The sequence below is a fragment of the Lonchura striata genome, chromosome 1 (genome assembly GCF_046129695.1).
Source record: "Lonchura striata isolate bLonStr1 chromosome 1, bLonStr1.mat, whole genome shotgun sequence".
Taxonomy (NCBI): Eukaryota; Metazoa; Chordata; class Aves; order Passeriformes; family Estrildidae; genus Lonchura; species Lonchura striata.
Window position 1 is genome coordinate 120,381,745 of NC_134603.1, and position 25,039 is coordinate 120,406,783.

Sequence of the window (25,039 nt, forward strand, 5' to 3'; positions counted from 1 at the left end):
CTTTTATAAAGTTACAAATTTTTTTATGGCTCAGTTAATTGCAATTAGATATTACCTCCAGATTAATCTTTCGGTCTTACTTGCTTTTTTTTATTTCCCTCCTCTTGTATTCGTACTATAATTTAGCAAATGCGAGCAAGCCAACCACAAAATCTTTTTAGCTTTCTTATTTTTAGATGAGATTTTCAAGGCAGAGAAGCAGTGAAGCAACAGTGAGGCCACATTGCTACAAACTGCTCTGTCAAGCAACTTGTCAAGGGGCTTTCTCTACATTAGTAAGTAGAGAATTGTCACTAAAAATAGTAGAAAGTAGTCACAAAAAAAAGTGAGGTGTCTGTACAGATTTTTTTTTTTACAGTCAGAAAATTCCAATAAATGCCTCTTTTCTTACTGCTGGGCTTAACATCCAAAAGACATGGTGTATTTCAGGAGTTTATTAAAGAAGGCAGATACTTTCTGTAGGGAAGCTTGAGGAAAACCCGATTTTCTTTCCTTTTAAAAGAAATTAATTTCTCTTCAATTTCTTCATAATTCTTCTACAGTTTTAAATAACACTGAATTATTTTTCTAAAAAAAACCACCTTTTTTGTTTTCCTCACACAAGAAATGCATTAAATATAAATGATGTTGTGTAGCCTTTGCTATTCTTTAGCCATGTTACTCAGCCACAAACATGGCAGAGGCAATGGATGATGTCTCATGGCCTGAGCCTTATTTAATTTACCTATGTTTGTCACTGCTGTTCATGTGAGAACACTCAGACTTCAAACAGCCTGATGAATCCAGGAGCTCAGTAAGAGGGTCTGACTTCCACCCTTTCTCTACTCATATTCTGCCTATGTGAAATACCTTAATCCCGACCTTCCAGATATGGAGACAGCCTTATCAAAAATATTCTCATGCAGTGATGAGAAGGGATAAAATACTTTGATTTAATCTTACTGACTTGTAATAAATGAAGAAATAAATAAATAAATGCAGAAATCATATCTTCCTGACCTTATAATTTACTTACCAAACCTTTAGGGACCAAGAACATGCCTAAGACATAACCCAGAAAGTGCTTAAATCACTGTACACATAGAAGCTGACAAAATGTCCCTTGAGTCCTGTTAACTGTCACAGACAAAGCAAACTCTTCTTCCAACAAAGTCCTAAGGCACCTTGTGAAGATAGTCCCAGCAATACCCACTTGCTCCAGCCCTCTTACAGTGGGGATTTTTAATTGTGCACAAAGGCTTGTGCAAACAGCCTTTTTTCTGGGATGCACACATATGATGTTCGACACAGTGGAGTTTCTTAAATGTCCATAGATTACAAGTGGCCACTGCTGATTACACTGTTTTTCACACAGCTTAGACATACACAGAAAGAGGCCAATTTCCTTTCAGTGAAAGAGGGCTGTGGAGCTATTGCATGTTTTAAAGGGCTGTGTGTAAGTACAGACCTCTTTTCAAACACTACAAAGGTAATGTTGAGACAAAGAAAATAGATCTAATGGGGTCATAGGGGACCCAAGCTGTGACCTTCTCAGTGACTGAAGATGGAGAGCTTAGACTGGACTAAGTCACTGATTATAGGGCTTATTGTAGCATTATCTTAGGCTGTAACAGAAAAGGAAAAATTCCACACAGCTGCTTAATTGTACTTCAGTTTGAGGGAATGTGAAGACCTCATTTAACTACCTGTACTTGCTGTTGACATATTTCAGAAGAGGTCTGACAGGGAGAAAAAGAAGGGTTTATTTAAATATAGCTCCTCAGCATAGTGTCCAACTGCATTTAGATTGTTCTAAACAAGAGATCTAGGAATGAGCATTTTTTTCACAACTCATTTGAATTCCAAAAGGTTAATTTGCATTTCTATTATCATAATTGACAAGTTAATTTGTTGCAGATGTTTTAAAGAAAATGAGGAAATAGTAAGAGAAAAAAAGTTTAAAAATCAACTCCTAAGCAATATAATTTTCAAACTTTCTGAAGAATGCAGAAATCATAAAATTCCTTGTCTTTTAATAGTCTCCTTTTCTGATTGTCTTCAAGAAACTACTATAGTTCTGTCAAAGAAAAAGCAAGAAACTTTCTGAGGAACCAAAATAAATACTAAAACTATGATGAAAAGTATATTTTGAGTTGAATTTTCAAAAGACGTCCCTCTCTGAAGCTGCTGTATCTGCTGCCATGGTTCTAATATTGCTCTGTTGCTAGTATGGCAGAAAATGTTCAGGATGAGGAGTTACAACCAGTTTATCCTGTACTATGAATTCATTAAAATTCCCAAATGAGAACACACATAGAAAAAAGTTCTTATCCACTTGTGGTCTCAAAAGGATTGGTCAGAGCACAACTTCTTAAGATCATTCTCCTCTTGAAATCTACACCCAAATGACAAAGACAAGGAAATACTGCGGTTCATCCAACACAAACAGAAAATCCACTTTACTCAGATTCTCATGCAACTCCTTGCACACCACTCTTGCTGCAGAATCAGCTCAAAGCATGATTGCAATTTCCATGAAATTGCATGTGGACTGCTGGGGTTGCTTTAGTTATAGCAATCATTCCTTTAATTAACAATTACTGAGCAAAGGTGCTATGTGAATTCTTTAATGATGGTTAAATAGCTGTAAAAGGTCCATATTCAAGTGTAATAAATTCATATCAAAGCTGCTTGTTTAGAATGAACAGTCTAATTTAATGATAAAAACTGAATCAGCTTTGAAATAAGTTTAAATCAAATTTAAAATATTGAAAATTGTGACACTTGAGGAATAGATGCATGACCAAATCCAGAAAAACAAATTGAGAATAAATTATTGTATTCATACACCCATGTCCCTAATAGTAATTTTTCATCATAATGTTTTACTAACTATTAAAATTTCAAGAAGAATTTCGTGAGCTCAGAATTACCCTTGAGGCTTGGAAGTGCTCGTTTGGTCTTGTAGCTAGGCCTACAAAGCAAGGCTGCTCTAAATAGCAGATTAAAGGCAGACGGGGGTTCCCCTCTGACACCCTAAGGCCCTAACAGGACACTGAAATATAGCCCTGTGATAACTTGTCTCCCACTGACCCATGCTCCTGGGATTATACCAGCCCAAAAAAATCAACAATTTTCCATATTGGATATACTGGAATGTATCCATACTATCTTTTCAGGGATATTATTCCCAAAGTTCTTATGTCTTAAAATATTTTTAAAACTTTCTCTGGAAAAAAAAAAAGTTGAATAAGCTTAACAGATCCAGAAGTTCAATTTTTCCTCTGAAAATAAACCCAAACCCAAACCCAACCCAAAAGACATTTAGCTAAAATGGCTGATTTGTAAAATTCGGGGCCTGCTCTTTGCAGTTCTGTTGAAAAACCAAGATTATTTCTTAGGATAAATTTAGCTTTTATATAAGAAACTCTCATGTTATTTTAATACCTATTCATTTCTGTTTCCCAGTAGTACAGAAACACATGGAAATGAAAAATATAATGGGCAGTCGGAGAAATTTATTCTTATTCAGAAAATGTATTGGGGAAGCTTCCAGTTAAATTATACAGAGGGATGCATGTACGATGTATACTGGGAATTCTTTTTGCCTCTACAATTTCTCTTTATCTATTTATTTGTGATTCAGTTACTTCTCTGATAATTGACCTGCAATCTCTTTCTGCCTGTGTTAATCATACCTATTACAGATTTGAAGCACCCCTTCAAAATGTAATCACAATTTATCATTCAGGACAAAGACAATGAAATGAATGTCTTAGCTTCTTTAATTTAAATACCTTGAAATATCCTCTTATCATACCCAGTTATCACTATAGAAAAGTGGAAAAAAAGCAGCTCTTATCCTTCCAGGTTAAAACAATTTCCCCCCTATATTCAGACATGTTTTACAACTTGGAACTACTTTATTTGAATAACCTTCCTTAAAACATTTCAAGAAACTGTGTGAGTCTCTTCTGTATGCTAAAAAACAAAACCAAACACACTCACATACTCCTAAACCTCACCAAAAAGTCAAGGCAAGGAAGCATTTAGCAGGAGTTTCCATATTAAATTCAAACTTTCATACTATGAGGAGCAGCAAGCAACACCAGCCAGCTAAGGAACATTCTTCCTTTTCTTTGTTAGTGAAACTGAAGCTGCCTTCTCCTAACATTCCAAATCACTTTGTTGTCATTATGCAGTTATCACTTTTAGATAATAACTTCTTAAAGCATATAATTACATTAATATTATTTGAAAGGAAAATGTTTCATTAATAAATAATTAAGAAGAGAAGACATATGAGAGAGATGTGGTCTAGACATATGCCTATAAACTCTAGCCATATAATAAAAGAGAAAATGATACTCAACACCCATGGATCCATTGAGTCCATGGATCACTCTGCTTCTGTTACCCTGGTTAAAATCCTGCCATTATCTCAGTGTCACCTGTTTGAAGATCACATGAATGTGGCAATAGGAATGTATGGAATAGGCAGACTGAAGGAGCCTGATTTAAATGAAAGAAGATGGGAAGTCTGCATCATGGGCTGCTCTCTTCCATGCCTCATGCATCTTGACTATGAAAATGTCCTTATAAATGCCTTACCATAGGAGTGAAAACTTTGCTGGCGCAACTTGAAATTTCCTGTGGTCTATGGAGTTGCTTAATGCCTGTAAATTTTCTTTATGTGACAATACCTACTTGAATATATTTTTTTTACTTTTTGAAAGACATTATTATTATGTTTATGTGTAGTAGCTGTTGAGAAGAAATCACTTGGCTCATTCAGATATTTGAGCATTTTACTGATGTCATTGAAAAATTTATGTAGCTTTTCTTGTGGTGAACATGAATATTTTCATTCCAGCTTTAGCAGTAAGAGGCAAAAAATTCAGTATAAGAAAAAGCAGAAAAAGCAGTGTCATATTGACTGCAAAAAAGTCTCACAATGCAGTTTAACACCCTGAATTTCATCTATTCAGCTTTGTAACATATTTATATAAAATCAATAACATCAATATAAACATGGTCGTAATGTGTAGCCTACTGTCATTATTCAAATCTACTATTTTAAACTTGATGATAGACACACTAAATTAGTACTTAGAAATTATCAGTATATATTATGTGCATTTATGCTGTTTCATTCTTTATGACTAACAGAACAGGAAAGAAAGACTTACCATTCTTCTTATAGAACATGATTTCTCCTTTAAATTCTATCTTTTCCTCCAACGATTTCTCAATTTGAAGAATCATCTGCTCATTTGTTTCAGCACCAAGTAAGAATTTACAGCTGCAGCTCTTCTGCATGACTTCAGTCCGTGCAAATCCAGCAAGTTCACAGAAGCCATCAGAGCAGTAAACGATAGGGAATCCCTTAGCCACCTGAGCATTTGCAAGGATGAAGTTACTATCTGCAGAAGAACACAAAAGTAAAATATGAATTAAAGTATAAAATCTACACTGCTTGACACAGTACTTCTTTAGCATCACAGACAGATGCAACCAGACAGATACTTAAAAGCAAAGTCCCAGCTGCCTGCAAACCAGGATCTAACTTCTGATTTCAGACTAGTATTCTGAAATTAAGTCAAGGATCTAGTCCACAGATCATATTCAATAGTTATTCATGGCTTTGTACAGTTTGCCTCATTGTCTTCTCAAGGAATACTTTTTGATAGTAGCCTCTGTGATGGATACCAACACACTAGAACAACCACTTGACCAAAGACTGGTGAAAAATATCTAAATTTTGGAAAAATTTCTAAAGTTATGCTGTCACTCAGACTACTCTGCAGTCTGAACAGACAGAGCTATATCATAAAAACACAAAAATCTCCATGGTCTCAATAAGATAATGTTGACCTATGTCAGCAAACTAATTTATTCTATATAATTTTGCAAGCGAATCCTTAAAAACACAGTTGAGTGACACACCAGGCTACATGTAATTAGGGACATTCTAAACTACAAGGAATTATTTGTCCTTTATGGGAGGTGGGGTTGATTTATGGTATTTTTGTTTGGTTTGTTTGTTTTATTTATTGTCCATTTGTTAGGTTTTTCTTGTTTTCTTTGTTTTTCCTTTTTTTTTTTTTGAGGAAAAAAGATTTCACTCAAAATCAGTCCCTGTCATTTGGAGCCACACCATACTTCTCCCATATGAAACAGGTACATCAAAGATTCACCATTCTGTTATACTTAATGCTCTATATTTTTTCAGTCTGTTTAAGTTGCACCTATAATGTATGATACATTCAAGAGTAGCATATTGACATGGGCATCAATCAAATAAATGTAGTGTCCTAATTTGATTTCAAATGTTTGGCAAATCTAAAAATTTAACCTATTGGCAGCCTAATAGCTCATTCCCATCCCTCTCTGAAATGCTTTTGAAGGCTTTGTACCTCAGAAATTCATCTTCAACCCATATCAACAGCTCTGACCCTTTAGAGTATTTTTCAGTTTTCAGGGGCACCCTTTCCAGATAACATATGAACTTCTCATACAGGTGTTTTGCCTGTGTTTCCTTGTCTTGAAGTGAAAAAAACAAAACAGAAACAAAAAACCAACAACAACAAAACCCAAAACAAAAAACCAAAACCTTTTATGGGCAGAATCTGTCTATATTTCACATTGAGTGAGGAAAAACTATTTTTTGTCCATTGCTCATTAAGAAATGTTTACCTTGCAGCTTGCTAGCAGGAGCTTAGGAGAAGTGTAGTCCCAAGACAGACACCTCTCATCTTTCAGACTTATGTGCAAGTGAATTCATGTATATGTATTAAGGGTATTAAGGGGAAATACTATTAACTAACCTGTAATCCCTTGATAAATATTCATAAATTTAAAGAGAAAGAAATGAATTATTTTAATGGAAAACTCAGGTTGCCCCATACAGGGATATATTATCTATGATTGGGAAGGGAGAGACAGAATCCATACACTAAAATAGAGGAAAAATAAGTCTGTTTTTCAATCTGAACTGTCACAGAGTTCTACATCTGTGAAATCCCAAAAACCAGCTATGTTACTCTTTAATTACCCAAGGGATAAAATACTATGTCTTATACTGCTTTCAGTATTTAAAGACAATGGAGGTTTATTAAGTGATCAATTTTTCTATCAAGACTTTCCTTTAGTTATCCACATTTTGTACAAATTTAATTAAATTCTTTCAATAAATGATTGTTATGTTAAAAGAGTCTTTTCCAATTTACCAAATAATGTGTTTCTAAAATGCATTCTGGTTCAGTGCAGTGCTTGACTTAGCCTGTCATTTTCATTTGCCTAACTGGGGAATAAGTATCATTACCATTCATGCACTAACATGCTGGTCCCCCTGTCAACACAAAACTAAATCTCCACACTGCCAAAAGAATTAAAATCATATGCTTGCAGTGCATAATGAAAGTGTGACGGTGCAAGACCAGCAGATCATTCATACCAAATATATTTGTAGCTAGTAAATTAATTTACTTCTCTGATTCTTGTTGTTTACAATACAATTATGTGATGCAAAGACTGCTGTGGGATTTTGTTTTTCTTTATAATTCTAATTGTTGTGAGATATATGAAGCAGAATAAGGAACACCAAAAGTACACAAAAGGTGGGGAGGATGTGCAGTTGTGAATGAATGTCATTATGAACAGGAACACACTGGAGCTTACCAAGCATACCATGGTTTTATGAAAAATATAAGGAAGATAAATTCTATTGTCAGTTACACCAAAATGAACCCAGAATAATTGTGGTTGCTTTAACAATCATGGAATAAACCAGTTTACTTATAAATGCCAATCCAGTACAAGCTAGAATAACAGCCAATCTTTCTCTTAATATCACCACGTGTCTGATAAGACTTGTAAGCCTAATTTTACTGAACTTTTTGAGTACAACAGCAAAGAAACAGGAAAATACAATCAGAATTATATTTGCTGCTCTTCTTGAGCTTGAATTTCAAATAAAATAATGAGAGATGCACCTATAATCCCAAATTAAGGGACATATCTAAATTGTTGAAAATTTTTTTGTCATACTAAAAAGGACCAAGAAACATTATGCCCAGTAATTCCATGTATCATCCAATTCTTCAGTAACATTTATAAAGTAATTAAAATTTACCTATTACATAAAGCAAATTTAAATAAAAGCCCAATAAGCCCATACCTTAAAATATTCTTGTTAAAAGTTTGTTTAGTTCTGTAATTTTTTATGCCTTCAAATCCTTAATAACCTTTGCTATTATTCATATATGTAAAATGCTATAAAATATTTCAAAAAGAAAAATAAATTACATTTTCTTGAGAATAATTTATAAGAAACTTATGGACTGGAAGACAACACATTTTTTTATTTTTGAACTTGTAATAGGACAGTTGCAATGAGTGATACAAACCTGTTGGTGTATATATTTTGGTATATGTTTGTGTGTAGATTGCAACACTTCCATAATAATAGAGAAGTTGTTGAATCCCATATTATACTTTCAGCACATTGGCTTGAGTTTTAAGTTATTTTATTGATCAGGTTGGTTGATCAGCAGACAATATTAGATTACTGGTGAATGTTTCTTTTTAATTTTATTTTAAGATAAGAAAATACATCAAAGCAAAATATTTGACCTATTGAGAAAGATGTAACCCTGAGCCTTTACAACAACAGAGTAGAGCTGCTGAAAATCTGTGTAAGAAAGAACGGATTTGGAGTATTGAGGAATAAATCTGGTGCAGGTAACTTAGTTTGCCAACTGCACATGAGATGCAAATTGAGCTCTAGGTGGGAACTCGAAACAAGAGACCATGAGCTGCCAACCCTTTGTGTAAAGAAGGGTGGTGCCAGCTGGGTGGATGGACTCTGGGAGACACAGCAGGAGCAGAGGACTCAGGAGAAAGAGACTTGTGTGAGAAGAGACTGTGAGGATATAAAATCCTTGGGTTTCCTTTGCTCAGGGTCCTCCCCAGAGGCACCAGCTGGGGCTGTTTCTGTGCTGCTGTGCCATGAATAAAAGTCTTTATGGAAAGAGTCAGCTGAGCTCTGCTCTGGGAAAGCTGGGGTGGATCTGGGAGGGAAACCTGGTCTGGCTGTGTGGATGTGGGCGTGTGGGGAGTCAAGCTGGCACCTGTCAGGTCACTGCAGCCACCCACAGGGAAGGGGCCGCGGTGCCAGCAGTGAAATTCTCTGAGCTGGGAGTGAGACTGACAGAGACTCCAGAGAATGGGCAGACTGGATGTTTTTTTAACCACTCGATTCTAGGTTTTCAGCTCAGAAAATAAGTGTTTAAAGTCTCTGCAAAATAAATTTTAAAAATTCAAATTGGATGTTTGTATAATAGCTTTGGATAAAAATTCTTGATTGTTTGTCCAAGCCTGGGAGAGCAGTGTGAAGGATGATTTAAAAGTGCTTCTGCTAAGATGGGAAAAGAAGCCTAAACACAAAATATCCAACATTCATGAGGTTTTCCTTTAGCACCAAATCAGCAGAGATGCAGGAATACGAAAGAGGTCCCTGGCTTGCCAGTGCTGTTTAAAAGCAGATTTCTTTCAATTGTGATTATTTTACTTTAAGCTCATTTTCCATGAAGATCAAGTTACTTTTTCACATGAAAGTTTGAAGGAAGACTATTAGGAGCTTGCATGCCTGCCTTCATTTCAGAAATAGAACATACTGGAGAGGACAGGATATTGATCAATGGAAGACTCATGTGGTTTTCAGAAATCTCTGCCAGAAACACAGCATAAAGCCAGAGACAATCAAATAAGGCAAACCAGAACCATGACAACTATACCTTCAATCACAGGCTTAGACCATGTTGTCCTGCTTCAATGATGTGATACCCAAAAATCATAACTGGAGCAACAGAGATTTAGATCTCATGACATCTGATACAGAGAATCTTATTCAGCAAACATCCCATGATAGAGTTTTAGAAATGAAATAAAGAAAAATGCTTTATGCAATACTCTTCCTCCTAATTAATGTCCACAATTTATCTGACTGTTTGTAATGACAGTGTTACATTTATACTCTGCACTCCCTTCATGAATCCTACTGTCACATCCAGCAAAAAATTACAAAAGGATTTTTGCTTTAATACTGTGGCTATGTCTGCTATAAATCTCATAATTGTGCTTCCCCAGTTCTTTTTACAGTTCTTTTCAAAGTCCAGAAGTTTTCGTGAAGAGAACACCTGACTTCTTTTGCAACTGAGAAAAGCCAACAACCATTCTAAATTTAAATGTTAAATTATTTAATAATTAAAGAGGAAGAAAAAATCCTACAAAAGAAAAAATCCTTAGTAATCGAAGGAGCTGCATTAAATAAGCAAGTGACTCACATAGTTACTCTACATATTGTAGAACAGTCCACAATTCTTCTAGATGAAAGCATGTACTACACTTAGATTTGATTCCACAGATTGTACACAGTCCACTTAACAAGGGAAATCTCATTCCAGGTTCACTCAAATTACCATGACAGAGAACACAACCACATTAACAGTTAAGACTACTGATTAATTGAATGATTAAAGTGCATGAAAACATTTAGCTTTATGTCAGCACATTTAGATGCAAGTGAATTTAATTAGAGCTCAAAATCATTTGCCAGCTATCTTCTTTGAATCTGATCAAGATCAAGATGATTTTTATAATGCATACACTTCTAGACATTAAAATTCCTTTTGAAAAATCTCAGTACAGTTGACTGGGTCACTAATGTGAGGTGAGGATTTATATAGATCTAAGTCAGAAAAAATGCTGATTATACTGATATTTTCTCCCACTTTTCTCTGAAAATGAATTAATATTACAATGAAATTATAGTAGTACAGTGAGAGGAAAAACGATTGCATTATAAAGTACAAGTATGGATTGATGAACAAAAGACCTACCACTGTAACTTACTGTAATCTTTATAATTGATTGAATTAGCTTACTCATTTCATTATAAGGATTCATAAAATTGGATAATAACTACAAATGTAGAGTTATGAATCAGTATTTGAAGTACCCAGCCCCATGGACTCAGCTAAAGGGGTGAGCTTCCAGAGTTCCGACTTGACCTGAGCTGACAGGAATAATTTACAATAAGTAGAAAAGTTCTGAGCTCAGCAGCTAAGAAATAAACCTTTCACTTTGTATTTACAAAATAATATTTAGTCTGACAGTGAAAATGCTTTACAGTATACAATATTTATAGCTACAAGAGTTAATCTGCAATGCAGTTCAGCATGGAGATACCTAAGCGCACTTTGGGCATCTGGTTGCTAAATAATTTCCCAGTCTTATTGATAAACACAAGATCATAAGCCACTTAAGAGACTTGGTATTTAGCGATCTCCAACCCAGCTTCCATTGCCATTAGTGCACCAGGTCAATACTGGAATAATGACTGCAGATTTCTGCATGACCTGTAAAATTACCTACTCCTATAAGAAAGCAGACCAAAAAGACAGACTGTATCAGAGAGAAACAAAGTGAAAAACAAAAGCAGTGAAAGTGAACCTCATGGTGAAATGGGCTTCTGGCATCTTAGCGAGGAAAAAAAATAATTTGTTCCTCCATTAGAAATCTTTGTGCATGTTCCTACTGCTTTTCCAATCTCATTTGAATCTACCTAAACTCTAAATTATAAGAATGAGAAGGACTTGTTGAAATAGTAGTATTGCTGTGGCTGCTCATTTATCATCACAGAGCACCTTTCAAATAAACAATCAGTGCAATTGTAAAGGGTGGACTATAGTAAAGGAGAAAAACTTTCAGTAGAGATGACTTTCAAATTCTTCAAAATTAAGCTCAATTAGCAGAAGCAAATAGCTACATCTTTTTCTCAGAAGGCAATATTAATTAAAGTAAATCTTTGCTTTTGATTTTTTATTTACCTGGAATTACAAACTTACATATGTCAGCTAAATCAAGGTTGCAACAATATATTTCTTTTCCCATTCTTAAACTTTTTGGATATCAACAAAATTTTATTTTTCAGTAAAAAGACTATTACATTATATTTGATGAACTTTATTTGTGTTATTGATTGAGCAGGGACTGCCTATGCACTGTGCAGATATAGCTAAAAATGCTATATTGCAGATGTCAAATATTTAAATGCCAGTTTTATGGACATGTTGCAGGTAAAACAGCACATGGCATTGGGGAAAAAACCAGAAAAACGAAGACATTAGCGATCAAGAGATACAGCAACTCACATGTCACCAGCATGTTGTGACAATGCACAGTGTCATCCAGAAGTTACTAGCTGGGTGCTTGTTTTTCTGACAGAACTAAACCCTATATCCCTCATGAGGGAGTTCAGCTGCTGTTCAGTTCTTTCTGTGAGTGCCCACTGCACAGCAGGGCGCACAGTTTCACATTTCCAAGAGAAGCATGTTTTGGAATTTCTCCACTAAAATACATGGAAATTTTAAGTCCATCCCCCAGGCACAAGAACCATTTGTTTAGCACAGCTATATTTGATTTGCTGTTTGGTTTTTTTCCCAACTGTTCCATTGTGTTAAGATTTACCTGGAATTTAGAAAAGGAATTGCTATAAATCAAATTAACACTTAGGGTCCTCAGAAGCTCAAATCATATAGCCCAATGATTTAAGAGCCTGGGACCATGACTTGCTTCCAAGTGTTCAACTGAGAAAAAGGTGTGCAGACAATACTCTTCCTGAATACAAATATTTTCAAAGTCAAGGGCCACATCAAGATATATTTATTGTGATCTGTCCATACCTTCCTTTGTCACTTGTCTGAGTAGAAATGAAATAAGGAGTGGAAAGCTGTTTTGTTTACAGCTGTACTAAGTACTATGTCACCTGCTCAAAATTGGTGCTCAGTTTATAGGCATACTAAATTTTCACCATTTCATAATATTTTGTGGGTTTAGTATTCTACACTTGCCTTTACTACACACATGCCTGATGAACCTATTTATAGTGCAATTGCAGTGGATAACCCTTTGAATATCTGCACTCAATGTATGCACTGCTACTGATAGTGCAATATATGACCAGCCATATGTTACAAATTCTGCTAAGAGAACCAGTGGAAGAATACAAGAAAAAAGACTTACCAGTCATTATTCTTGCACAACTGAGAGGAAGAACATAAGCTAGACATTTTGAAGCCAGTGTGAAATAGTTTTGAAAGATCATGTTCCTGGCTCTTTGAAATCTAATGCTTCTTTCTTCTTATGAGACTGTGTTAATTATGGAGTGGTAGCTAAGGGGCTTGGAAAATATCTTGATACCATCTATAGTGGAACCAGAAACTAAATTTCTTTATAATGTGATGATGTGGAGTTCAAGGACTATTTACCTATCATTGGGAAAGTTTCATCTTGTCATTTGAAGTGGATATGGCCTGGAAGACTCAAAGTGTCCAGAACTTTTTCAGTAAAGAATCACATATTATGAATACACAGCAAAATTGCCAGGGTTTTGAAATTAGTTTTGAGATTTCATGGACATTTGTTTCCCCTTTAAAGTGACCTTGTTAAAAAAAGTGTGGCTTCTATAAATCCTATATAAAAGAATGTTATCAGTAAGTATATAAAGCAAATATTTTCAACACAGAAATATAAAAAGATATTAGTACAAAGAGACTGGAAAATATTTATTATATATATTATAATTATAATATTATTATTATTATTATATATATCTTCCATTTGCTTCTACCATGCATGGCCAGAAGGTAGTAACTGTTCATATGCTGAGCAAAGAGAATTTTCAGCCACCATTCCCAAGAATGAAGGAGGAGAAATTCCACTTGCAACCCTGGAACTGACCACAGAAGAGAGAGACCAAGCTATCCCCTGTGGAGAGACTCCAGTGAGTCACGAATCATAAACATACTAATTATCCTCTGATAAAATGAAATGAAAATGTCAAAACCACTATCTTTCAGATACCATATATTGCTATTATATTCTCTGAATAAGAAACTTTTTTCTATTTTATACAAGTGCTACAATAACCTGAAGTTGTTACTCAAAGAGGCTCAAAGCTGATTTTCATGTATACTAGCCCTTATACCTAAGTTCTGGGCTTTTCACTGTCTCATTTATAATCCCCTATGACTCCCATGACAATTTCATGACAGCTAGTGGTGAGTTTTACTTATTGATTTTCCCTTATAAATATTGTACTTCAATATTATGGTGTCAGAACTTTAATAGTAACCATTTTGAACCTTTGTAGTTTATATGCTTATCTCTCAATCCCTGAAATTAAAGGATAATCTTGAGTTAATTTTAATGAGGAGAGAAAGCAGACTCCCTTGTGCCTATTCCAGCGAAATGAGTTCTCTGTAAACAGCAAGGATTTCTGCACACAGAGAGTAGGAATACTAATCTGAAATAATGCCATGGAAAAAAAGCCCGTTCCAAGAATGCTCTTCTGAAAAATTGACACAAATCATAGTAAAAATGGTACATAAAATAAGGAACAGTGTCCAGGAAATGCCATTTCCAGAGGGGAGAGCTGCATACTGCACTATCTGCCATAATAAAGAATTACTCAGTATATCTCAAACTCACCCTTTCTGAATAAAAATATCCTAAGAATTTCAATATAGGGATCACTGGCATTGTCTTGAGCAAGATCTGTAAAAAACCAGTACTTTGAAGGTGGAAAATTATGAGAGAGAGATTACAGGTGAGAATGTAATTAACTTATCATATTCAAAGGAAAACTAATTGTCCTATAGTGGATTTCTCAACTAAGAATGATCTCATAAAAAATCCAGAGGAAAAATGCTGAAAATATGTGGAAGGATGAGTTTTGTTGTAGAATAAACAAGTAGAATAACCTTAATGGAAAAGCAGATGTGGGAAGTAGACATGGGCTATTATTTCTTACAATAAAGTTTCTACGGACCTCCTGAAGGACTGGCACAGTTTACATCAGGAGTACCTGAGCTTGGACCTCCTGATTTATGCAAGATACACAAATAACTATGGAAGAAGCTGCTTGGGGAACCTGAAAGTCTTGAAGTGAACACTGCCATAAGATGGTCTGGAGAAAAATCCAGATTTTGGCTGAAGAAATGAATATGATCAGAAGATACAAAACATCTGGGACTTATTTGCAATAAAGGAGTACCTATATAAATACACAGTGGAATTGTAAGGGTTTTGAGCACCTTTGAAGAAGAAAAGAACAACTTTGGACTAAGTATTTTCTCAATGAAATAAAACAGGTACAGAAAGAGATAGCTATAAAAAAACCCCACTGAACCGAACTCCTAAGGGCTTAAACAGTGCAGACAAGAGAAGAAATACACCAAAATAATGACAGGACTGAGGAGAGTTACCCAGATCTAGACCTTTTTGTGTCTGCTTGCTTTGTCCTATTTCTAATTATTTTTTTACAGGAAATAAAGAGACTAAGTATCACAGAACCACCTTTGGCATTTCTAAAGCAAAAGTCTTATTCTGCCATGGAAAAAAACCAATACCCCTTCCCACCTCTTTTCCCCAAAGTGCTACCTAAACAAAAAAAACCCAAACCTTATTTCAGAAAGAGACTCTCAGGAGAATAGGCCAGTGCTCAATAATTAATGCAAGTCCCAAACCTCCAAAATCTCAGGAAAATGTTATCTATTAACTGTACTGCAGTGAATCAGTATAATTAGGGAACCAGGTAATGTTTCTGAGAATTCTATCAGTCAAAACATACAAATTCCACTAGGGTTTTTAATGAAATTCCTCTAACTGGTTAAAAATATTTTAAAGTAAAAAAAAAACAAACAAAAAACAACCAGTTGCTGGCACTATACTTGCTATATAAAAGCAACACAACTTTTTTGTTCTACAGGAATAAGGTGTAAGAATGCTGCAGTCTAATTCCAGTGTTGTTATGGGAGGTAGTTCAAAGTCTTGCTTAGTTTTTCTGGAGCCAAATCTGAAGAACATGATGAAAAGTATCTTTCCAAATGGCATCAGGTTCTTGTATCCGGTTGCAAAGTTTTCATGCTAGAGAGAATATCTTTTTTTTCATTCTGAGTGTTTGGAAATTATTTGTAGAAAGATAGATATTCATATCTTTATCTCATCAAGTAAAAGTGGCACTGAGCAAACAGCAAAAAATACTAAAAATACGGAAATAAGGTTCCACAAATTACACTTACTAAAAACACCAAAAGTAGAAGAAAGCTATAAATTACAACATGATTATACTGCCACATTTCCTATGCAATCTGATGCTATAAATGTGGAAATTCGTTGCTGCTCTAAATACTGTTTTGAAAGTAAAAAAATATTTCAGAGACTAAAAATCAGTTGGAGAACTTAACCAACAGCATCTTCTACATCAGCAAAAAATGCTATTTGTAAAACAGGTGGCCAAACCATCTAAGCAGTGTAAAACCTCTCCTTTAACCTCAGTATTGGGGTCAGGAGGTTCAACTCCACTGCAATGGTAGGAAGTGACATCTTCAAGGCGCTGCTCAGAATAAGTACTTATATTTATCATATGTGGAGGGTGTGATGCCCAAAATCCTTCAGGTCTAGCATCATCTTAAAGCACAGGAAGTGGATAATATCAACATCAAGCCAGGATAGAAATCAGAACACTTCTGTACTACATTTACACAGCCAGGATCTAAATGTTGAGTAAATGCACCTGACTGTGCCCATGCCTTGCCTTCTTGCAAATAAAAGTCAAAGAACATCTGTAGGTTCATCTGTAGGGGAGATACTGAAGAACTAATTTCTTGATTTGAAATTACTCTGAGAAAATAGATAAAAGGTGCATTTTTGTTGCTGGTTTTGGTGATTTTCTTTTTATACTAATTGAATAAGGTGCGTGAAGTAGGAGTCTGAACTTGTGGCTTGTATTGTGATGTAGCAAAATTATTCGATTTCAGACCACTCCATATTTGTAAATATAAGTAAATAGGGTAATTATACAGACTGTGCTAAACAGCATAAACTAACTTTTTTAAGTTATAATAGCAATAAAGAAAACTCTGGGCAAAACTTCACAAAATCTACAAGTCTTGGTCAAAAATAACAAACAAAAGGTATGAAGGATGACCTTTAAAGTCAAATAACCTTAACACAAGCATAGAAAACATGACACAGTGGATTTGCATCAGAAATAAGAACAAATATTTTGTGGTATCTTAGGTACCATAGTTGTAGCCTTGCCAGTAACCATGGATTTGTAACCTCTACTTGCATTACTGAGGCAGTTTTCAGCCTCTGTAGTATTATTTTAACTTTATTCTCCACATACTGAAGTTCTTATTCCACACTTCTTGCTGCAAGGCTGAATAGTTATGGCCTCTCACAGTAAGTACCTAACAGTGGTTTAAGAATGATCCCTCCATTCCAACTACCACATTATCTCACTTTGTAAGATATCAGTTTATTAGACAGAACTGAAACACTGTGCACATGCAAGTAATTAATACTGATCTATGTACCAATGAATGTTAGCCTGTAAAATGTACATGCACAAACTTAAGAAGTAATAAATACACATCACTGCTGGCTAATTCACCAATCAGCTCTAATGCCATCACTTAACGATAACCACAAAGAGAGAGTTAAACAAGATTCTGATAAAAGTGAATAGCAATAGAGAAAAAACAGGTGAAAAATCTACCTAACTGCTAACCACTGCACTAGAGAACTGCCCAGAGCTCTTCAATAAATCCTGTCACTGCTTTCCAAGGTGGCTGCTTTGTCAGTGTTACTAAATACCTTCACTTTGTTAGATGCTTGTGTTCTAGGGTGCTTTATGAGCACATCCACACAAAAATTAAAAAAAAGTCTTCTGAGCGGCTTTAATCACGAACCAAAATTTAAATTAAGAGACACTAAAGAAGAGAACACAGAGGGAAAAAAAAATAGAAATAGGGGGAAAAATTATTTAAAAATGAGGGTGAAATCAGGAAAAATGTTAGTGACATAATTGGCTTGCCAGTTCCAGAGGACATTGTGAGATACAGATGTCTGCACAGGTCAGATTGTTAACCTCTTGGCCTCACTTCCTCACTCCACTTCATTACAGATATTCCAAAGAGAAAGTGTAAAAACAGTGAGTTTTAGATATAATTAAGATATTCTTATTATTGAAGCCATCATAAGAGGTTTTTTTTTTTAAATAATATCTTGATGTTTATTTTTCACTATATAAAAATATGTGATTGATTAGAATCCTTCAAAATTAATTGGAATACTGTCACAGGATTAAGTTTTGGACCTGTCCCAGAGCAGTGTTTCCCCATGTTTCCAGCCCACCAACTAAATGACTATATTTTAAAGGGTTCTTCAGAAGCAGGCAGCGTATTATGTATTTTTTCTGCAAGTACTACTAACTAGCTTTTAATTAACATTTAAATTTGCTTTTAAAAATACCTTGTCATATAATCTCTACATTGCAAGAGCATGTCTTCAAAAAATTATTCAAATGCATCCATGTATTTTAAACTAAGACTAAATGAAATAAAAATTTAATCAAAGTTTCAAGAAAATGAATTTTTATTATGAAAAATGGCTTTATGAAAAAAAAATAAGAAGAAACCAAAGGTAATAAGGATTTTACCATTTCATGCACCATGGTACTGAAAATATAAAACAGCACACAGGGAAAAAAAATCAATTAAGAAAAGAAATAAAGAAAACCATTTCCCAAAGCTTTTGTTCTTCTCAGGATATAGCCTCAATAATGCATTAACCAACATTTTTGTAGCATGCAAGAAAGTAAATATGTTTGGAGCTCTGGAAAGTAGTACATTGATAATATTTCAGTAAAGGATTTTCAGTTTGGCTTTTTATGCCCACATATTAATGAATGAGAAAATTGGCAATGTATGAATGGCATTTAGAGGACCAAATTCAATGCCATAGGCACTAAATTTCATTCTTCAGAGAATGGAATTCTCTGAGGAATGAAATCCTCAGCAGTTTATTTCCATTGTAGAGGTCATCCAGGCCCTCTGCTTTAAACAATGGTCAAACCTATTTCTAATCTCTTCACCCAGCTGTTCTGGCCTCCACTACAACTGCAATTCATAGAACTATCACTATTTCTTTGGGTGGTCTGAATCCCTAGGAAAGGGGCTTTGTGTTGATTATTATGGTACCTCTCTCTGACTGGATTTAGGAGATAGGAAATAATGAGAGTGGAACAGAAATAGCATTTGCCTCAAACTTGAATTTAGCAAGGATCTGAGAATCACACGTTCTTGATCTTCAATCTATGTTACTAAAAGGTTATAACACAAAGGTTAGTCATGTAGACCTTTGCCTTTGCAGCATTTAACAACTAATGTTCTTCCTGAACAGCTTTCCCTTCCATTTTGACTTTCCTAGAAAAGAATGAATAGCCTCAGAGTTTGAATCCCTTGATCTTATCCCAGCCCTCAAGAGATACAACTAAACCAGATTATTCTGTCAACTGCATGCCCACAGTAGAAAAGTGAGTAACCTAACAATCTTTTGTACATATTTCAGCTTCCACAAGAAGTGAAGGAAACTATAAAACTTACATTTAACATCTTCCTTTGTAAAAAGAGGCAATGTTAAGGATTTCACTTTACAAGTATACACCATGTTACAACATTTTCAATTAAATCCAGTGACATTCACATTTCTCAATATATTTGTTTGCAATTATTTGAATATTCAATTTCTGATTATTAATTTCTCCATTTCTTACTGACATGCCAGACATTTTCAAGTACTGGTCTTAATTATGCTAAAGAAGAGGGAGCGGATGGTAATTGACTCAGTCCTATTCAGCTGCTGAAACTAAAGAGTAAGTTTTCACTTTCTGTAACTCAAACCAAACTAGAAGAGACAAATGGCCCATTTATTTTATTTCCCTTCCAAACCGGTATGAGTTGTTTCTAAAAAAAACTTAGAGAAAAATAAAAATCCATATCTAGCCAAACACTTCTGTTGCTACATGGACATGTAAGCAAGATTTGTATTAATCATGACATCCTATTTTTGTGACTGAGGTGTTTCATGTCCAAAAGGATTTTTTTTGTCTGCAAAGTCACAAATAAACAGAGACAACATTCATAACAAGATTAATATGCAATCTATAAAACTTTTCAGGAACATGATAATTCACAAGAAGCCTTTTTCTCAGCTGTGAAACAGATGTGCCCCACTGATATTCCACTGCGTTCATAACCCCATCTCAGAACACAGAATTACTGATGGTTGACTGCACCATCAGTGATGTTTTCACCCAAACAATGTTTGTTTTGAAAGAAAACTGAGGTCCACGCAAACTTTCTACTTTGCACTTTTGTTTCCTGGAGTTGATTTCAAATTTCAGGAATATTTGCAAGGGGAAAAAAAAATCCTATGGTGGCCTTTTGCAATAGAGTTATAGCAAGTGAGTTATAGACTTTCCTTAATGATTAGCTGTGAAACAAAAATTTGGCTTTCTTTAATGGGATGTAGAATAATAGAATCATAGAATTGTTTAGATTGGAAAAGACCCTAGGATCATCAGGTATATGGATATGCAGCTCCTAGCCACAGAATTTGCAACTGCAGTCCACTATGAAAAGAACATCTTCCTAATTCCTTTCCTTATGCCATGGTACTTAAATCCTCTTCTTTCTCTATTGCAGTCTTTCTTACATGCTCCCATAACAATTCCCCCATCTCCTCCCTGTCTTCTTGAGGTCCCTATCTCAAGGTGAGTAAGCCAAGTCAAACTTTTCAGGCACTGAGAGCCAAACAAATGGCTCGGAATATTTTTTGTTGCTTCTGATTGTTTCTTCTGCAGGCCAGTTGCACAAACTTAATATTTTTAACTAATCCAGCAAGTTCCCAAGATTACTTCCTGGGGAAAGAGAACTGACAGAGAATAATACAGTACGCATCTTGTTTTCTTGGAATCAAGGCAAAGAGAAGTGTTTGCATTATGATATTAATTTTAATACTCAGAATTGTAAGATGATACAATGGTATTGCATAATGAAAATGATGAAAGTGAAAATCTCTAAACAACACTGTTTTCTTGATATAGATTTAGGTCAATTCAGATTCAGTAAAGTCATTGATAAAGAGTATGCTTACTTTTGTTTGGGATTGTTAAAATACGCTGGTTTTGCTCATCCAGAGGTGTTAGATTTATCACCGCTGTACCATATTTTGTACAATATAATGGTCCAGTGTATATACTTTTGTAATTTTACTGGGCAGAAGAGCCCAAATCAAATGTGGCTCTCCTATTTCAGTCACTGGGCTTTTTAGCCAGTGACTTTTTAGACAAAACCCCCTCCCTGTTTTTTGTAGTTGTTATTTGGTTTTGTGGTTTTTGTCCTTTGTTTGTTTGTGGGTGGTGTCTCTTGTTTGCTTTTTTAAATGTGAAGTTTTGGACCTAATTCTTCCTCTGGATGGTTATTCTGTTCAAAACTAAATACCATTGACCAAGACACCATATCCATAACTAAAAAGTAGTTAGCTAGAATAGAAACTCTCAAGCTTGCTATTGACTAGATATGTAAATTGTAGTTACAATTCTTCATAAGATTCTTGCAGGAGCTGTGAAAGCACCGAAGTCCCCTTTATTTCCCATTATCATTTTTTCTCCTTCATTTTTTTTCTTTTTCTTTACCTTGATTCCAAATGTATGCAAAAGCTGTCTCATATCATCTTGTTTTTCTGTCACAATATACATTTAAAAAGATTATTCTTGTCAATGTGATATTAGCAACTCAAGGTTAAAGTCTATATTTTTTCTTCCCATAGTTACTCTCCATTTAATAGATTCTGAATCTGTTTGAAAACACTCACCTGAATGGATCCTGATAAAAGCTTGTTCAAGTGCAACCTCTCTGGTTTTCCATGATGCCTCTTTGGAGTCATGAACACGCAGACCAAAATCACATTATCAAAAAAAGAATAAAGCAAATTTGCTGATGATACCAAGCTGTGGAGTTGGCATACCTGAAGAATGGGATGCCATCCAGAGAGAGATGGACTGGCTCGAGAAGTGGGCCCCTGGGAATCACATGAGGTTTGACAGGACCAAGAGCAAGGCACTGCACCTGGGTCAGGACAATGCTTGGTACCAGCACAGGCTGGGGCATGAACAGATCGAGGGTAGCTCTGTCCAGAAGGACTTGGGGTGCTGCTGGATGAGAGGACACAACCCAGGAGGGTGCACTTACAGTCCAAAAAGCCAATTCTGTGCCAATTGGTGCTGCCCAGGGTCCAGCAGGGATAGGCAGGCAATTCTTCCCTGGAGCACTGCATCCAGCTCTAGGGTCCCCAGCACAGGAAGGACATCAACCTGTTGAGGAAGGCTACCAAGGTGATTAGAAGGATGGAACACCTCTCCTATAAGTAAAGGCTGAAAGAACTGGGATTGTTCAACCTGGAAAAAGAAGGATCAAGGTGACCTAATTGCGGCCTTCCAGTAACTGTAGGGAGCCCACAAGAAAGATGGAGAGAGACTTTTTACATGGACATGTAGTGACAGGACAAGTGGGACTGGCTCCAAACTGAAAGAATGTAAGTTTCCCTTAGATATTAGAAAGAAATTCTTTGCTAAGGGGTGCTGAGATACTGGAACAGATTTCAAAGAGAAGTTGTAGATGCCTCACTTCTGGATGTGCTTCAAGACCAGGTTGGATGGGACTCTGAGAACCTGGTCTAGTGAAAGGTGACCCTGCCCATGGCAAAAGGGTTAAAATGAAATAATCTTTCCATCTGAGGTCCCATGCAACCCAAGCCATTCTGTGATCCTGTGGTTCCATGGTTCTCTGTACTACTTGAAATGTACTTTACTACTTAATAAAAAGGTAAGAATCAAGGTGGGAGGGGAGAACCAAACAAAAACCCTTTCCTGATAAGGACCATAATTTCCTCTCCTTGATTCCCTAAAAAACAGTTCATAATGAGAAGGAATTAATGTCATTTTAATCTATATATGGGGTTTTTTTAACTTTCAAATCTTCATCTTTAGAAAGATATATATTTAAAATCACATTCTCCATGCTCTCAGTTACCCTGGTACATCTCCAGGGCAACTCATTTAACAGTAATAAATTTATCTTATTGTAGAAGAGATGGAAATCTGGAAACTTGGATTAAGTTTTAGTATTTTTGAAAGACATTTCATTTGAATCCAGCACTTTTCCCCTGGCAGCTGGCAAATTAGATTCTGATTTCAATAATATTCATTTGCATTTTGTACAAAATATTTTCTCTGCATACTAAAGGAGAGACAATGATTTTGGGATCACAATCTAGCAATTAACCAATTTTATTGAATTGCAATATTGTTATAAAAGAGAACCAGTGAAACACCAACTAAGGCAATAATCATTTTAGGTTGCTGTTTTACTGTCAATAAATAGAATTTGTTTCTAAACTTCCACATTCTCTCCTTTATAAACTGTTTTGTTCCACTTTACAACAGATGTTACATTATTATTCTCCTGCTATTTTTAGTGTGATGTTGTTTCATTTTCAAAATTATTTCTCCCTGCAAAACAAGGGTGCCAAACAGCATTCAACTGTCAATATGAAAATATGTGAAAAGGTTGAAACATGTATTAATAGGTTTTTCATATTTATCTGTTAAAGAGAGATATTACAATAATATCAAAAGGACTAATTGCTTGATAAGTTAATACAATTAGAATATTTATAAACTATAAAAGAAAAGCAATGTCAATGGCATCTCTCTAAAAGTGCATTAATGTGGCAACACATTTCTCCTTCTCTCAGGACTTTTCATAGAGGTGCACAGAGAGAAATGAAAGAGAAAACAATTTATATTTCTGCTCCTTGTTTTGCCTATGTGGAATGTGTTTGGAGAACTGTTTACCTGGAATGAGTTCTTGATTGGATTCTAGTAAGGATTGTTTGAGCCTGATGACCAATCCAATCCACCTGTGCTGGACTCTCGAGAGAGGGTCATGAGTTGTGTTAGAGTCAGAGAAAGTAGTATGTAGTTTTAGTATCTTCCTTTATATCACATATTAATGTATTTTAGCATAGTTATAATAAAGAAATAATTCAGCCTTCTGATTTGAGTCAGACATCATCATTTCTTCCCATTGGGTTCACCTGCATTTACAATACATTAATAGACCGTTCAAAAGATTTTTCATAGAAAAAATATTCCAGAGAGATTAGAAGTGTTCTGCAAATTTTGAAATTTAATTTATAACATGATTTTTCCAATAATAAATGCACAGAGCATTATATAAATTTTAGAATGAAGTTTTTGTGTGTTCTGAGGTCTGCCCTGGAATTGCATACTGAGTATCAACTCCCTTGATTCAATTCCTTAAAAATCCCCATTTTTTTTCTCTATAAGAACTGTAACAAAATCAGGATTTTCCTTGACGCCAGATCAGAAGTTAATTCAAGATTCATTAATGTCAAAGTTCTGCAATTGTGCATCTATCTGAAAATCACTAACAGCAGAAATATGAAGAGACTTCAGAGAGCAAAACAATACCTTCATTATTACTTTTAAAAGAAAAGAGAACTTTTGATGGATTTGTTATGTGACCTGCCTCTGCATGAAACTGCTGTCTGAGTTGATCCTGCTTCAGCATACAGAGCCTGCTGGAAGAAACTGTTGTTTAATACTCATTGCACAAGTCTGGTTATTAAAAATTATTTTGCAATTTTAGCATCTGACCAGAAGTTAAGTAAAACAAACCTGAATAAACATGAAATTCAAAACTAATCAAAACACAGAAACAATTATAGTAGATTTGTTAATGAGAATCAGTGCACAGACTGAATTATGTAAAAATGGGTTTCAGTCTTCCCCAAAAACACTTCACTGGATTCATATGAATTATTATACTGGGGACAAGGATAGTTCTGGGTTTTTGTCACATAGGATAGTGTTATGCTTCATCTTTCCCTCTCATGTTTATTTTACTTCTCTGATTTCTCATCTCTCTCCTTTCTCCTCTCTAATTTTTCTCATTTATGTTTTTCTGACTAATTTCTCTAGCTCAGTACAAGCCATTTCTAGTCCCACATTCTCAGTCAGAAGATTACTGAAAAAGGATGCAAAGGTGCTGCCTGCAACTAAGAC

General features: G+C 35.1%; 1 protein-coding gene across 1 annotated transcript in view; it reads right to left on the reverse strand.

Annotated features, from left to right (window-relative positions):
• KCNH8 (potassium voltage-gated channel subfamily H member 8) overlaps positions 1-25,039 on the reverse strand; it is a 175,748-nt gene that overhangs the window by 114,295 nt on the left and 36,414 nt on the right. Inside the window, exon 2 of the mRNA XM_021538123.3 lies at positions 5,169-5,402. Coding sequence (XP_021393798.1) covers positions 5,169-5,402 — 234 coding nt within the window. The remainder of the gene's footprint in view (positions 1-5,168; positions 5,403-25,039) is intronic.